The following is a 15,492-nucleotide window of genomic DNA, read 5'->3' as shown; positions in this document are numbered from 1 at the left end:
GCTTAGAGCATAAAGCTGAGGACACACTACAATTTTTTATTTTGCCAGATTTTACCAACGATTTCCATTTGGGCAATGTCTTCACCAGTTCAAGACAGTCAGCATGGCTAGTTGTCACAAAAATTTGCCTGTGTGTAAGGAGGAACAGACCCAATCTGACCTCAGTCACAGTCAATCTGTCGGGTGTTGGGATGACGGAGACAAACCAAGAGCGCAGACTCATTGTAAAAGAAATAACAATTTATTAAACTAAAGGATAAACAAAACAAAGAGCTGATGTGGCAGCAAAAACATCAAAATAAACTAAATCCAAACTAAGGCAGAAACAAGAACAGGAACAGGAACAGGATGAGGATGAGAATGAGGATCGGGAACAGGCAGGACAGAAACACACACTACGAACAAAAACAACAAACAAAGAACAGTTTTAAGTTACCGGGTTTTAAACACTGAGGATAATGAGGTAAGTGGGAACAGGTGACATGATTACAGAACTTGGACAGGTGTAGGTGGGTGTGGCAGGGAGACAGAGAAAGAGAGACTGAGGAGGACTAAGTGAAACATGAAACAAGAGACGAGACAGAAACCAAAACACAAACCAAAAACTAAATAAAAATTAAACAAAACCATAACACAGAAAAAACCCAAATCCCCACACAATCAACCATTTTTGAATTTCTGGAGATGGATTTGAATGCAGTCAGGTAGTGTGAACTGATTACCGCCCCAGCTGCAGACACGTGTTTCCAACAGCCAATGAAAGAAAAAGAGTGGGACACAGGAAGTAGCTTCAGAAGAGCAGATATGTACACAGACAACAGCAGTAAGCCAATTGTTGTCCATGTTTGTTTACACTTTAAACTGTTGCTTACTGGGACAACTCAATGACGAGTCCAAACAGCCAATTAAAGTGATCACTTCCACCAGACCCAGGTTCTGCCCTCCACATTCAACCATAAATAGTCAATGCAAAACTCCTCATGAATATTAAGATATATTTAAATGAGCCAGCTGATCAATGTTATTTCATGGTTACCAATGGCAACCATGGAGAAAAGAGGGAAGAAACTAAATTTCACAGAGGCATAACTTGATATGCTGGTCAATGAGGTGGAGAACAGAAAAAATGTCATTTTTAGGAGCCACAGTAGTGGTGTTACAAATAAAAAGAAGAGTTGTGAGTAGCAACATGTTGTTACCACTGTTAATTTAGTGAGTGGGACAGAGAATCATGACAGAGGTGAAAGAAAAGTTGTCAGATTTTAGGGTGGAGGCAAAAAAGCGAACCAGTCACCGCCAGAACATGCCAGCCACAGGTGGGGGTAAGGGCGAACCCGAACAGACACATTTTGAGAGAAGGGTGACCGATGTTGTGCTGAAAATTGATGGTCTGCAAAAAAACTGATTGGGCGCACCCCGCGAGGGAGCACGCACGGGTGTGAACAGTATTAAAGTTCGCCTCCTTTGTGCTCTAGGCATTTGGAAAGGAGGCGCCTGAGGGGGAGCCACTGTCCCCTCATGTGTTAATCTGTGGTACACATCACCCTGGTGATCTTCCAGGGAGAGGAATTTGATGGGGAGAAAACATATGGCTCACCAGCGGACATATACACAATACATGTTTTGAAAACTTATGATAAAGTCAATCTAAGATTACAGTTTGATGATGCAGTGAAATTAAATATCTGAGAGGAATCACGATGCAGTGTGGCTTCAATTCCCCACTTCATCACATGTGTCGCCAGTTTCCCCTGTCTCCAAAACAAGCGTATATGGTATGCATGGCTCAAAGTTTGTGTTTTATAGATCACAAACTTTGTGTGGAAAGGGAAGTTAGTTAGTTTCAGGCCCCATTTTGTGCATATGCCATTTTTATAAATGAGACCCCTGAACATTCCTCACTGCACTAATACCACACTGCTCAGTTGGTGTTTGGTTTTTCGTCCTTAGGATGGACCAGCCTCTGTCTGAGTCCTATTGGGGTTGAAATGTTCTGGGATATATGTTTGGAGAAAATTCTTCAGATTCTCAGTTTCTCAGATACTCCAGTAGCAAAAGGGATGACAGTGTTTTGTATTCTTTTCCATTCTGTTCAGTAGTGTGTTTTGTAGATTTCATCACTGACTTGACAAAAGCCCAGTTAGGATATCCACAGTTGGAGAGTTTTTTTGATGCATTTCTGTTCTTTTTGTTTCTCTTCTGCTTTCATGGTGACTTGTTTGGCCTGATGGTGTAGAGTTCTGATCTCAGAAAGTTTGTTTCAGTGGATGATGAGAGTCACACAAAAGGGGTGTGTGGGTTGGTTTGCTGTAAACCTCAGCGTTGAGGCTTTCTTTCCATGTGCACCAAATAGTCCAGCTTGTTTAGGTCATTGTCTTGTTGGGAGTTTCTCCTAAAGCTAGCATCAAATGTTGCAATTTATAGAAATTGCTAAAAAAAATAACAAATAAAAAAACAAAAAAAATAAACAAACATTCTGTAGAATTTTCCATATACCACTAAACACTAATTAACAATTATTCTCTCTCACAATTATTCAGTTCTTATCACCATCAAAGTGATAATAGTTAAAATGTTTTTTTAATCTCATTAATGCTATCAAATAATACCAAAAACGGAAATTCTGTACTTGGACCACAGAATCAGAAAAGTGGACCTACCAATGTTATTACTGGAACTCAAGCTAAGATGGATAAACAGTTTATTGTTGGAAAAAAATAAAATCAAAGTGTTGCATTTGTAGGCTTGTAGAGAGTAAAAAAAAGACAAAAAAGAGACTTATTTGATTTGATTTTGTGGTGATTCTGACTCATATGTTATTTAGAAAAAAGTAATTTCTGCAAATAACATCTCAGAGTTATAAACAGACTTTACTTTGTGTTTTGAATATTGGTGAATGTAGGAGAATGTTACTGAGATAAATAATAAAATCTGATGAAAAGTGATATCTTTCAAACAATATAGGTGAATGAAAGCAAATTAAATTCCAGGTTGAAAATTCTTTCCTGACGTCAGACATCATGGCTACATTCACACTGCAAGTCTTAATGCTCAATTCAGATTTTTTGCTCAGATCCAATTTTTCTTTCTAATTACTTGTTGTTTACATTATATTTTCATAGAATTTCTATCAGACTCCAGCATGAACATTCTACATTCCTGATACAACCTGCATGAGCAGAAGGTGTGAAGTAACACACAGCACACTGTGTTTTCGGAAGTACATATAGATGCTACACATGTTAGAATGAGTGCATCAATTATAAAGTTGCTGTGTGTTTACATCTGATCTTGCCACTTCTCGCCTATTTCGGCACAGAAATGCACTCCTGGAATGGGAGGAATGTACTGAAAGTAGAAACAAACTCAAGTATTGATCCTATCAGGCTAGTATAGGTACAATCTAACAAAAATGTTAGTATAATTTGTTGGTGTAGATTCTAAGCCATACAGGACATGACAAATCTAAAAAGTAAAAGAAAAAAAAAATCAAGTGGATTTTAATTCTGTAGTTTAAGACATTGACCTACGTCATTTGCATGAAAGTCAGCTGAAATGTGAAATAATCGTTTAGACTGAGGCTGTGTTCACACAAAAAGTCATAATGGTCAATTCTGATTTTTCAATTAGATTTTTTCGCATGGTTGTTCACATTATATTGCCACTGCCAAAAGACTCTAGTAGGAACACTCTACAGCCCTGAAGCAACCCGCATGTGCAGAAGATGTTTTGTCACATGCCTCACGCTGTGTTTACAGAAGTACAAATGTGTGTAGCATGTGTGTATCAATTTTGAAAACAAGTTGTTTTGCAATTCAAGCTGAATAAATTAGTATCTGCAAATGCTTGTTTTGTCCATTGTTTACATCTGATTATTGTACTGAAAGTAGAAAAATACTCATGTATCAATCTTATCATGCTGGTATCAATACAATCCAACACATTGGTTTACCAATGTTGGTATCATGTGTTGATGTAGATTCTCGCTCATTCAAGACATGACAAATCTAAAAAGTAAAATAAATAAATAAAATACATTACAAAACATGAAGAAATTGGACCTAATCTGTAGCTGAAGATGTGGAATTCCAAGTTTAAAACTGCATGACGTTGGAATCAATAATGCCAATATTAGGTTGATCTGCATAGCTCTGTAGCTCATGACAGTAGTCTCACACTACTTATGTCAGGATTTGGATTTTGTTTGAGTTATTCTTTAAATTTCTTTTGTATTAGGTTTATTGTTTCCTTAGTTCAGTTATTTCGTTCCTGTGTTTTGCTCCCTGAGCCCTTTGTGCTCTCTGTAATCATTCACCTTTCCTGCTCAGTACCTGTCAGCCTGCCTCAACCCCCCTCACCTGTCCCTTCTTCCTAATCAGTCACTTGTGTCTACTTTCAAATCATCCTCAGCTTTTAAAACCTGCTCATCTCCTTCACTTCCCTGCTGGTTCATTTTCACTCCTATGTGATGTCTGTTTTTTCCTCGTGTCTCACCCCTTGTGTTCTTTGCAACCCTGGGTTTTGTAAGTTTTTGTTATTTAGTTTTAGTTGCTGCCTCATCAGCCTTTTGTTTTCCTCTTTGTTATTAAATTAGTTTCTCTTTAAATTCCTCCTTGTTCAGTCTGCATTTAGGTCCGACCAACTCTCCCTATCATGACAACTTACAGCTGAATTGAACCAGTATGTTTTTATGGGAATATTGTATGTCATATGATGACTAGTCAGCTCCCACTCTTGTGATTGTTTTTTGAGTATTTCTAGTAGAATCCAATGTATCTCTCTTACCTGTGCTTCCTTGTAGAGCCTTTTGTGTGCACCTGGAAATTCTCATGGAAAACAGCTGCCCTACCTGGAAGTACCTCCTGATTTACAATAGAGAAGTTAACTCAACCTGTCTCGAAACAGACCGTCTGCTTTCTCACTTCTCACCTGGAAGGGAATGACTCATCTGTCATAATATTTGGATCTCTTTGAGCAATACTCCTGGAATCCTGGCCAACCTCTTTGAAACCTAAAAGAAAGAAATACACAATCAAGAACAACTACAATCTTTGTTTTTTTTTTTGTTTTTTGTTTTTTCATAAACTAGTCCTGTCTGGCAGTGTGACACTCAGAATTGTTGTCTAAGTGCCAAGGTGAGGCCCAACAAATTTATGTTCTCAAGCGGAGTGTTACAGCTTTTGCCGTGATGCTCCTCTTGATATATGTATAAAACTTTATTAGAAATTGGTTTTGGTTTATTTAAAATGTAATAGACACAGAGACAGAAAAGAAAGGAGAAGATTAAAAAGAAAAAGGAGGAGATAGGTGGGGGAAATGGTTTAAACGGAATGAAGGCGATAAGAGTCTGACAAACTATAATAACCATCAACATATGCTTATATAACAGTAACAATTACAGCATCACTGAAAAGTACATGGTACATGTTATTTCAAGTTGTATTAAGTGGCAACCACAGCCCATTAAGAATGTACCTGAATCAAAACACCTATATGTGTGTGGTTGTGAGGGTGCTTGTGTACGAAAAGTTTCTTCATAAGAATGTTTAATAGCAGGTGTGGGAACCCACAGATCTGCGCCGCATAACCCGAAGCGGACATGAAGAAGACCAGGGCCCCAGACATCCAGAGGCCATGGGCTCCACTATCAACCTGCCCCGTCGGAGCAAACCTGTGCATGGACACAGAGACCTGAACCTTAAGGGCACACAACTGGAGAGCAGAGGCCCCAGCTACCAGCAGGGAGTGTGACGGGGGAAGAAAGCCCCACATGTGGTGGAGGACCCAAGATGATCCAGGAGAGGGGGCAGCCCAAGACCCAACCTGACAGATAAAGAAGCATACACAGACACAATCCGACGTTCCCACCCTCATTTGTTTGTTTGTTGATTTTATTGTCAATTCTGCATATGTACAGGACATACATAGAAATCGAAATTACGTTACACTCCTACCCAAGTTGCAGCAACAACATTAACAAAATAGACTAATACAACTAACAAAATAGACTAATACAACTAAGTAAAGTGTAGGTGTGCATACCGGTTCTATATAGAGTCACAGTTAGGTACTGATGAGGTGATTAAGTGGAAGTGACAATACCAGAATAAACAGGACGAGATGGTCATAACAGTGGTGCAAAATATAATGCAGTCAACAGTATAGTGGAGCTTGAAGGCTGGTTAAAGTGACCGAGTTCATAAATTATTCTTAAAAATCACAGTTGTGTATTGATGGTTATAAATGTCCCAGAGCAGTATTGAAGGGGGATGGAGGGGGGGGTCAGGAAGCTGAGTTAGTGTGTGCGGGGTGGCAGAAGTGGGAGAGGGGGCCGAAGTGGGGGAGCAGGCAGAGAGTTCAGCATCCTCACAGCCTGATGGACGGAGTTGTCCCTCAGTCTGCTGGTCCTAGAACTGAGGCTCCGCAGTCTCCGCCCTGATGGCAGCAGGTTGAAGAAGCAGTGTAGCGGGTGGGCAAGATCTCCCACCCAGCAGAGGGCTTTACTTCTGAGGCGAGAGCTGTAGAGGTCCTGAAGGCAGGGGAGAGAGGTGCCGGTGATCTTCTCAGCTGTCCTCACGATCCGCTGGAGGGATCTGCGGCAGGATGCTGTGCAGGCCCCGTACCACACCGTGGAACAGCTCGTCAGGATGCTCTCGATGGCTCCCCTGTAGAAGGTGGTCATGATGGGGGTGGGTGCTCTCGCTCTTCTCAGCTTGCGGAGGAAGTAGAGCCGTTGGTGAGCCTTTTTGGCCACTGCTGCTGTGTTGATGGTCCAGGAGAGGTCCTCAGAGATGTGCACACCCAGGAACTTGGTGCTGCTCACCCTTTCCACAACAGCACCGTTGATGGATAGTGGAGCATGTTTTGTCTGAGTTCTCCTGAAGTCCACAACAATCTCCTTGGTCTTCTCCGTGTTCAGCAAGAGATTGTTGTGTTTGCACCAGGAGACCAGCCGGCTCACCTCGCTCCTGTAGTGTGACTCATCGTTGTTGCTGATGAGGCCTACCACAGTCGTGTCGTCCGCAAACTTGATGAAGAGGTTGGAGGGGTGTGATGGAGAGCAGTCGTAGGTTAGTAGAGTGAACAGAAGGGGGCTCAGCACACATCCTTGTGGGGCCCCCGTGTTCAGAGTGATGATGCTGGATGTGTTACTGCCAACCCGTACTGCCTGTGGTCTTCCGGTAAGGAAGTCAAGCAGCCAGTTGCACAGTGATGTGTTCAGTCCCAGACTGTCCAGTTTCCAGATGAGTTGTTGGGGGATGATTGTGTTGAATGCAGAACTGAAGTCGATGAAGAGCATTCTGACATAGGTGTCTTTCTTGTTCAGATGTGTGAGGGCTGAATGGAGAGCAGTGGCGACGGCATCATCAGTCGAGCGGTTTGACCGATATGCAAACTGGTAAGGGTCCAGGGAGGGGGGGAAGGAGGACCTAATGTGTTGCATGACTAGTCGCTCGAAGCACTTCATGAGGATGGAAGTGAGTGCAACCGGGCGGTAGTCGTTGAAGCAGGAGGGAGACGTCTTCTTGGGGACAGGAATTATGGTGGTGGCTTTGAAGCACGTGGGGACCACAGCCTGGCTCAGTGAGGTGTTGAAGATGTCAGAGTACACCACTGCGAGTTCACCAGTGCAGTCCTTCAGCACGCGACCAGGTATGTTGTCTGGACCAGGAGCCTTCCGAGCGTTGATCTTGCTGAATGCTCTCCTCACCTTGTCCGGGGACAGTGTGATCGCCTGGTCTCCTGGAGGGGGGGTGCATATACACAGACATTCACACATATTTACCCAATAGAAACACACACAAAAATGGATGCCATACACCCACTCACACTCCCCATACACACTCTATACTCCCAGATCCAGGTAACGCCTCCCCATAGGGACAACCTGCCCCCGGACCTAGGAGGTGGTTCCCTTCATTCCAGGGTGGAGAAGAGCAGATGGCCGAAACCTCTGCAGGAGCAAAGCAGCCCTTTAACCTGGATGAGGGCCGGGCACCACCCAAATAACTCTGGCCCAGACACTGGCCAAGTCCCAATCAGGAGACTGGGCCAGCAAAAGTCCACACTAAAACCAAACAAGCCAGCTAACCAGAGCAGCCCCAGGACGAAATAGTCCTAACCCCCCAGTGAGCTCCAATCGCACCTCCATGGACCTCCCAACCCCCACAAGCCCCAACATGAGTTTACCAATAGAGCCACTCCCAACCGTCCCACAAACACCGAACACACGCTCCCAAGCACAGACACCACAAATCTCCCATTCATAGGGGGCAACCCTGCAAGACAGCTCTTCCCTCAAAAGGCCAATAAGAACACACGCACACAGTGCAAGCTCCGCACACAGCCTCCACCCCAAACAATCCCCGCCCCGTCCGGCCCCCCCACCATACAATGCGGCGCAGCAGCAAGGCAACGGCCTCACGCAACACCACCCCAGCCCCCGCATGCAAGCAGAGCAGAAGCCATCAAGCCAGACAACCACACTGGATCCCCCAACAACTACAACCTACCTAACACTCTTCTGGAACAATCTAAATACTTACCTGCCAGTTAAACTTACCTGCTGTTCCATTTTACAGACTTACTGGATTCACGTTCCACGACCTTCACAATAAAAACATTTGAATTTTATTTTATTTTCAGATTGTTTTTTTTCAGTTATCAGCACTCTGAAGCCAGGGTTTACGAAATATAATACAGGTCATGACACAATGAAAAACATGAAAAACATCAGATATGTATTTGATTTAGTACCACATACAATTTGTCACGTTCAGGTTGTCGGAAAAAAAAAATCAGATATGGGTCACATGTAAGAGAAAAAAGAAAAAAAAAAACGTATTTAGGTCATTTTTGGTCTGCAGTGTGACAGTAGCCTATGACATAATTATGCTTCAATATCAGTCGGAGTGGTTAAACATGAACATCTCATGTTCATTTAAAAAACTCAACGAGCAGGTTTACTTCACAGAGTTTGTTACTATGGTGATAGACTGAGTTTAATTTACCTCGATTTCTGAATAAAATTTAAAGTTACCCTAAACTCAAGGTTTACTTACTGAGTTTCACTCAACTTGTTCTCTGGAATACACCCTTGTTGTGGTAAGAACAAAGGTGTATTATCTCAGGTGTTTACCTCAGCCACATACTCAGGAGATAGGGTCCGCTATTGTTTTTGTTTTTTTACTGACAGATTTAAAGTAAGATGTTTATGACTTTTTAGTTGGGATACCAGCTAAAAGATATATGTATACAAATCAAGATCTATAATCTGTTTATTTCTTGGAGATTTTTAGATTCACATTTGTTAACCCACCAATCTTTCGGTTAGTCAAATGAATGTGCTCATACACTGGATTTAGTATTCTCTTATAGCTCATCTTTTTGTGGTATTGAAATCTGTGATCCTATTTTATTGATCATATGTTGATTAAAGTTGAAATGTGTTCCCCAACTCAATCTACAAAGGCTGTTTTGGCTGAGTGCAGCTTGCATATCATTACTTTAGCAGCTGCTGAACATTTTTCTTTTGCTTATCAAAATACTAATCATGCCGTTTTAGATTCTCATTCCCCCAAAATGTCTGCTGACCAGATGCTTACATAAATTCTACTTGTTCAGTCTTGATTGTGTTGCTCCCTTTAAAATTGACTGTCTGATCCCTGGCTAAAACATCTGAGTCCTCAGGAGTCCTTTCCACATTTGCTATGTGAAAGGAAGCTCTGACAAACAGTCAGAAAACTGTTGGACTATCTCTCAGAATTCATCTTGGTTAATTGCCTCAGACACCCTGAACAGGACTGTCGCAGAATCATTAACATGCACACTTTGAGTCAATTTAGAGTCACAGATTAACCGTAACATGCATGTTTTTGGACTGTGGTAGGTAACTAGAGAATTCTAACAAGTGCAGATGCAAACTTCCCACAGGAGTGCCGCATGCAGGAGTTTAACCCAGAACCTTCCTATATATATATATATATATATATACACACACACACACACACATATACGTGTATATATGAAAGAGGAAATAGAAACGTTGTGGAAGGTCAAGGCCTCAATGGTACCAGTGGTCATTGGAGCACTCGGTGCTGTGACCCCCAGGTACAGCACAGGAGATGCTCTCATCATTGTATGTCTGGCCAATCAATGGCCTACAGTCTGCAGTCTACCAGCAGGGAATGTGACGTCGACTGACATAATTTTTTTTGTTGTTGTTGTGTATAGTGCACTAAAATGACTTTTATTGTGAATTGGTGATATATAAATTAACTGAACTGAATTCAAAATTGTATAGTATAGATGATGCACAAAAGAATGGAAGAAAGTACAATGTTTTCTAAACGATAGCTGTACAGGCTGTGTGTTACACTTGATCATTCTTCTAGAATATATTCAACTATTAAAGTGAAGTTAAGTGTATGTAATGTAAGTCATTATTTTCTGCTATGTCTGGCCAATCAATGGCGTGCAGTCTGCTGACATTAAATCCTCAGCTTGACTGAAACCTTGGCCAAGTGGCCTCTAAGTAGTACTAAGAAGCAAGCTGAAAGTGGGCAGGACAACACAATGGAAATAATCTGAACCTGCACCATATCAAGCTGAGTCAAACCTGTGGAAAAAGGCCACATGTAGCTTTTCACAGCAAACCTTCAACCAACCCCATCTTGCCTTCCAGAAACTCCACAAATCTGTTAACATTTTTTTAGCTATTTTGTCAATATAATTATTGGTATAAATTCTAGTATAAAACACCCAAAAGCTTTTTATATTATTGAACTTAATCCACTTTTCATCGTTAATACAAGTCTTATACTTTTACTTGGCATTTAAAGCAAACCATAGTTCAGCAACCATATCTAAAAAAATACAAACCTTGACCCAATTGTTCTTCTTAATTTTAGGACAATTTCCAAACATCCTTTTTTTTAAAGTGCTGAAATAATTGTTTTTAGCCATTATTACATTTTCTTTCTCTTGATTATTTTGAATCCTACCCGACATACTGAAACTTTTCTGACTGTTTAGCTTGTCATCCTCAAAATCTCCACCTAAATGTGATGTCCCCAAGTGCTCATTCTTGGTGAGCTCATTTTCTCCCTGTAGATGGGCCTGATTACAGACATAAAATGTTTAAATCATTTTTATCTGATATATTTTGGTGAACCGCTAGGGGGCTGTACTCACACCCAGAATACAGGATGTGATTATTCAAAATGTTTGGTGTATAAGTTTGTTGTTTTTGGCGCTTACCGGAAGAGGAGGTTGGAGTTGAGTAAAGCGAGGTTCTGCATCAAGTTTCTGTGTCGTCTTTTTCTACTCCTCCACATTGGTGACCCCGAGAACCGAACATGTCGAGATCTGAAGATGAAGCTCGCTCTTCTCAGATGCCCGCTGCTGCGGAACCTCCACCGGCGGCCCCGGTTTCTTTTTCGGTGGCCGCTAAAATCCCGGACTTCTGGCTGCATGATCCTCCTTCATGGTTCGTCCACATTGAAGCACAATTTGCTCTTCGTGGGATTTCCTCGGATGACACGAAATACCACTATGTGGTTGCCTCGCTGGACCCGCTGTCCACCCGACGAGCAATGACCCTGCTGCGGGACCCCCCGGCACACGGGAAATACACCGCTCTCAAGCAGCTGCTCCTCCGGCGCTACTCCCTCTCCGACGCAGAGCGCGCCGAGAAACTCCTTTCCCTCTCCGGCTTGGGTGATGGCTCAGCTCTTGAGCTCATGGAGAGCATGTTGTCCCTGCTGGGATCTGACGATGGTGGTTTCCTTTTCATCCACCTCTTCCTCCGACAGCTCCCGGCTCCAGTGCGCGCTGTGCTGGCCAACTCTCCGCTGCTGCTTCAGAAGGACTACCGCTCGCTGGCAGAAGAAGCTGACCGCATCCTCCTGGCTACAAGGACTTTCGCAGTTCAGGCAGTTGGTCCCGAATCTCCAGCAGCATCTTCCGAGCTTCAAGTCGTGTCCTCAGAGTCCGCGGAGCCATCGGTGGTGGCAGGGATCGCTACCCGAAGGCGTCGCGGAGCCGCCTTTTGTTTCTACCACCAGCGTTTCGGCGCCAAAGCACGACGGTGCATCCCGCCGTGCAGCTTCAAGCCGCAGGGAAACGACATCGCCAGCGCTCGGTAGCAGCCGCGGCCGTTGGCGACAAGGAAAGGCTGCTGTTCATAGAAGACTCACGGTCAGGGAGGCGGTTTCTGGTTGATTCCGGTTCACAGAAGAGCCTCGTTCCCCCGGCTGGCTCCGACAGGTTGGCGGAAGGCTGCGGTCCGCTGCTAACCGCGGCTAATGGCTCTCCCATCAAGACATTCGGTGAAAGGTTGGTGACTGTTTGTTTTCATGACCGGGACTTCCAGTGGAACTTTGTTGTTGCTGCGAGCTCAGTTCCTATTCTAGGTGCTGATTTTCTTTGTGCTCATGGACTCCTTGTTGATGTTGCTAACAGACGTTTGATCAACGCTGTGTCTTTTTCATCACTGCCTTGTACTAAGCGAGGAGCTGGGCCATTAATGCATGCTAACTTTTTAGCTTCAGGAGACGCTTTTCAGCGTTTATTATCAGAGTTCCCGTCACTAACTGTTCCAAATTTTTCCAACGCAGACACAAAGCACGGGATCGAACATTTTATCCCCACAACAGGTCCTCCGGTTTTCGCGCGTGCACGCCGCCTCGATGCCACTAAGCTAGCAATCGCGCGGGAAGAGTTTGCTAATATGGAGCGTTTAGGCATTGTGCAACGTTCCAACAGTCCGTGGGCTTCCCCTTTGCACATGGTGCCCAAGTCAGACGGCCAATGGCGGCCATGTGGGGATTTTCGCCGCCTTAATAACATCACAGAGAATGACCGTTACCCCATTCCCCACATCCAGGATTTTTCAGTTCACCTCGCTGGGACCTCCATTTTTTCTAAAGTAGATTTAGTGCGTGGATACCACCAGGTTCCCGTGCATGTGGAGGATGTTCCTAAGACCGCGGTGATCACTCCGTTCGGCCTTTTCGAGTTTTTGCGCATGCCATTCGGCCTTAAAGGTGCAGCCCAAACGTTTCAGCGGTTGATGGATTCAGTCTTAAGGGGATTGTCCTTCGTATTTGTGTACTTGGATGACATCCTTGTGGCTAGCTGCTCGGCTGAACAGCACATATTCCACCTCCGTGAGGTTTTTCAGCGCCTGGCGGCACATGGCCTGATTGTTAACCCAGCAAAATGCCAGTTTGGGTTGCCAGTTATTGATTTTTTGGGCCACCGCATTTCTGCCAGTGGTGCTGTTCCGTTGCCAAACAAAGTGCAGGCGGTGTCCAATTTTCCACAACCCCAGTCTGTGAAGGCCCTGCAGGAGTTTTTGGGGATGGTTAATTTTTATAACCGTTTTCTCCCCAGAGCAGCCCAACTGCTTCAACCACTTTATGGAGCGCTGAAGAAGAAAAAGGCCAACGAAACCGTTGACTGGACACCGGAACGCCTCCAGGCATTTGGTGATGCTAAAACGGCATTGGCTAATGCTGCCCTTTTGGTCCATCCATCCCCAGCAGCACAGGTAGCCTTGACAACCGGCGCATCTGATGTTGCAGTGGGGGCTGTGTTAGAACAGCAGGTTTCTGGGGTTTGGCAACCGCTTGCCTTTTTCAGTCGTACGCTGCGGGATCCTCTGCCTCCATCACAGGGTTTCACACATCTGCTGACAATAATCGACCGTACCACCCGGTGGCCTGAGGTGGTTCCTCTGGCATCCACAACATCTGCAGTTGTGGCCCGGGCATTTATGTCTACCTGGGTTGCGCGATTTGGCCCCCCTTCAGATATTACATCTGACAGGGGCCCTCAGTTTATTTCAGAGCTTTGGTCTACCATGGCCAAGGGTCTGGGGACTAAGATCCACCGAACCACTGCTTACAACCCCCAAGCTAATGGGTTGTGTGAACGGTTTCACAGGTCATTGAAAACTGCACTTCGCGCTGCATTGACCGGTGACAACTGGATTGACCGTCTTCCATGGGTCTTGCTGGGGTTACGTACTGCAACCAAAGAGGATCTTGGTACATCCCCGGCTGAGCTGGTTTTCGGTCAGCCTGTGCGCGTCCCCGGGGAGTTTTTGCCTGAGGTACCCTCACCACAGTTCGCTCCACCGTCGCAACATTTTTCACCTCAGGGAGATTTTTTTCGTGTCCCTGGCCCGGTACATCATTGTTTACCTCAGTCATTTGTCCCCAAGAGCCTAGAGGCCTCTAAGTTTGTTTTTGTCAGACACAATGCCCACAGGACACCACTACAGCCCTTGTATGATGGCCCGTTTAGGGTGCTCCAACCAGGTCCCAAACACTTCCTTTTAGATTTAGGAGGTCGTAGTGAGACGGTCTGCATTGATAGGCTTAAACCCGCTCATGTTCTGTCGGACGATCAGGTTGTTACGGCCCAGGCTCCGCGCAGAGGCAGACCTCCCTCCATGTTGCTAATGGACTGCTGTCCTCCTGCCACAGACTCTCGTCAACCAACGGAGCTCAACTCTCCCGCAGCCCCTCCTCGTCGCCCTCAGCCTCACCGGACTGGTTCTTCAGGATCCAGGTTCAGCCGTTCTGGTCGTTTGCTGAAACCTAAAGTTCTGGACTAGTAATGGACCTTACTGAGTGTTCGGAGGGGGGCGTGTGTGGTGAACCGCTAGGGGGCTCTACTCACACCCAGAATACAGGATGTGATTATTCAAAATGTTTGGTGTATAAGTTTGTTGTTTTTGGCGCTTACCAGAAGAGGAGGTTGGAGTTGAGTAAAGCGAGGTTCTGCATCAAGTTTCTGTGTCGTCTTTTTCTACTCCTCCACAATATTCCTATTTGTTCATGTTACTATTTAAGTTAATTATGGAGTTCCACAGAGGTCAGTTCTTGGACCAATACTTGTATATGTTTCCATTAGGTAAAATTATTATACAGCTTGGAATAAATTTCCATTGATATGCTGATTATACTTAGGTATATTTATCCATGAAACCTGGTGAATTCAATCAGTTACTTAGATTATTCGCATGTTTTGACATAAAAGCTCAAAGGGCTTTATTTTCTGCTTTTAAACTCAGACCAGACAGAGGTTGTGGCAATGGACCTAAGCATCTTAGAAACAAACTTTAGTCTTTCACTCACCTCCTTTCTCTCCCTCTTCCTTAGCTTGGCATTGATTTGGCCTCTAGTTCTAATGTATAGAACCTTGATGTGGTTTTTGATCAGGATATAGCTTATAAATCCCACATTAAAAATGTTGCCAAGGCCTCTTTTTTCCACCTAAGTAATATTATTAAACTTAGAAAGCCCTGTCCCTCTCAACAATCAAGCTCTATCTTATATTAAATATTTTATTGCTCCATGTTTTCAAAACAGAGCACTTTGCTTCCAGACTGTAGGTTTTCTTGTGGTTCCTAAAGCTTTTTAAAGTACTGTAGAATGGTAGGCAGAGCTTTCAGTTCTCAGGCTCCTCTCTTGTGAAACCAAC

General features: G+C 44.0%; 1 protein-coding gene across 1 annotated transcript; it reads left to right on the top strand.

Annotated features, from left to right (window-relative positions):
• Positions 1-11,357: 11,357 nt before the first annotated feature.
• On the top strand, positions 11,358-15,094 carry LOC112451161. Its single transcript, XM_037975908.1, has 2 exons — positions 11,358-11,940; positions 11,991-15,094. The coding sequence occupies exons 1-2, from the start codon at positions 11,358-11,360 to the stop codon at positions 14,621-14,623; spliced, it is 3,216 nt and encodes a 1,071-aa protein (XP_037831836.1). The 3' UTR covers positions 14,624-15,094.
• The last annotated feature ends 398 nt before the right edge of the window (positions 15,095-15,492 follow it).

Source organism: Kryptolebias marmoratus, linkage group LG6, assembly GCF_001649575.2.
Source record: "Kryptolebias marmoratus isolate JLee-2015 linkage group LG6, ASM164957v2, whole genome shotgun sequence".
Taxonomy (NCBI): Eukaryota; Metazoa; Chordata; class Actinopteri; order Cyprinodontiformes; family Rivulidae; genus Kryptolebias; species Kryptolebias marmoratus.
The sequence above is the reverse complement of the archived record's forward strand: the minus strand, read 5'-3'. Positions and strand labels throughout refer to the sequence as shown.

Bases quoted from the DNA above. Each gene is read 5' to 3' on its own strand.
- LOC112451161 (XM_037975908.1), top strand. From the start codon at position 11,358: ATGTCGAGATCTGAAGATGAAGCTCGCTCTTCTCAGATGCCCGCTGCT. The intron at 11,941-11,990 runs GTCCCGAATCTC...GTGTCCTCAGAG, and splicing joins TTTCGCAGTTCAGGCAGTTG to TCCGCGGAGCCATCGGTGGT.